This window comes from Poecilia latipinna, unplaced genomic scaffold (genome assembly GCF_001443285.1).
Source record: "Poecilia latipinna isolate Pla-1442-1.1 unplaced genomic scaffold, P_latipinna-1.0 Scaffold320, whole genome shotgun sequence".
NCBI classification, from domain to species: domain Eukaryota; kingdom Metazoa; phylum Chordata; class Actinopteri; order Cyprinodontiformes; family Poeciliidae; genus Poecilia; species Poecilia latipinna.
This window is the reverse complement of record NW_015112936.1, coordinates 254,682-255,890: the sequence shown is the minus strand read 5'-3', so window position 1 is coordinate 255,890 and position 1,209 is coordinate 254,682. Positions and strand designations below refer to the sequence as shown.

The following is a 1,209-nucleotide window of genomic DNA, read 5'->3' as shown; positions in this document are numbered from 1 at the left end:
CGAGGGAACAGAGAGAGAGCTGACTATCAAGAGGAGCTCAGAGGAGGAACCACAGCAGAGTGTGTGTTCACAGGAAAAGGACAGCAGAGCAGAAACACACAATGGATCATGAAAAACAATTAATTTACATGGTGTAATACGTTGCCATTGTTATGGAAAGATGAATGTTACTCTTCCATTTTATAGCAAAGAAAAAACAAACTTTTGTAAAATAAACTGTAAAAGTAATTATAAAAAGTTGTGAAAGTTCCTTGTTTCTGTCATGTCAATGTTTTATTAAATACAATTCTAATAAATCAAATAATACTTCAAGAAAATGTTGAAATTAAACTTTGTTGCAGTTAAAGAAGACATGGGCTTAAAACAATTAAACTGACAGCTTGAATTTAAGCAACAGATCAAAGATTTATTATGAAATGAAACATAACTTATAAGTTTTTCAGTTGCTAAAAACAAATGTTCATTTTAAATTTGTTGACAAATGTCAGCATTACATCAACAATAACAGACTAAATAAAACATTTACATAAAACAACTGAAAGTACAAACTAAATCTGTAGCATGTTTATATAAGGAAAGTGATAAAAAACATTAAACATCAGCCGATAAAGACAGAAAAATAATAAGAATATAAAAGTAAGAATAACAAGCAAACATAAAAATAAAATTTTCATATTCAGCTTGAATAGGAGGAGGACGTAATTAATGCTTAAGTTGATTAAGGTCAGAAAGTAGATCTCAAAACATAATAAATGAAATCAGTTGACAAAAACAATCCTAATTATTGAGAATGAGACATGCTGATACAAAACAAAAGCAATAAAGCAAAAATATTGAACCTTTGTCTAGGAAACTCTCCACATCTTTGATAAACCATGGTTGGTGAAAGCTGGTGGATAAACAGAAGACAAAAAATTGTGGTGGACTCTGAGGACTAAATCGGGTCAGGAATGATCACAACAGTTAATCTCCAGAATCAAGTAGAGAATTTGAAACAAGCATGGTGAACACTACACTGTAAAAAAAAAAATTAAAAGGTTACAGTATTTTCACGGTAAAATACTGAGCAACCACAGTTTTATTTATCCCTCCACAAGATGGCAGCAATAAACTGTCAGTGTTGGAGGTGATTGGACCAGATCCATGTAAACCTCTGACAAAACAATTAAGCACCCAAAAGGAAATGTTTAATTTGGACCTAAATGGTGA

At 31.3% G+C, this 1,209-nt stretch overlaps 1 protein-coding gene across 1 annotated transcript in view; it reads left to right on the top strand.

Moving 5' to 3' along the window:
• LOC106949032 (heat shock protein 30-like) overlaps nucleotides 1-127 on the top strand; it is a 7,258-nt gene extending 7,131 nt beyond the window's left edge. Inside the window, exon 2 of the mRNA XM_015034995.1 lies at nucleotides 34-127. Within this exon, the coding sequence (XP_014890481.1) occupies nucleotides 34-112 (79 nt within the window). The 3' untranslated portion in view covers nucleotides 113-127. The remainder of the gene's footprint in view (nucleotides 1-33) is intronic.
• The last annotated feature ends 1,082 nt before the right edge of the window (nucleotides 128-1,209 follow it).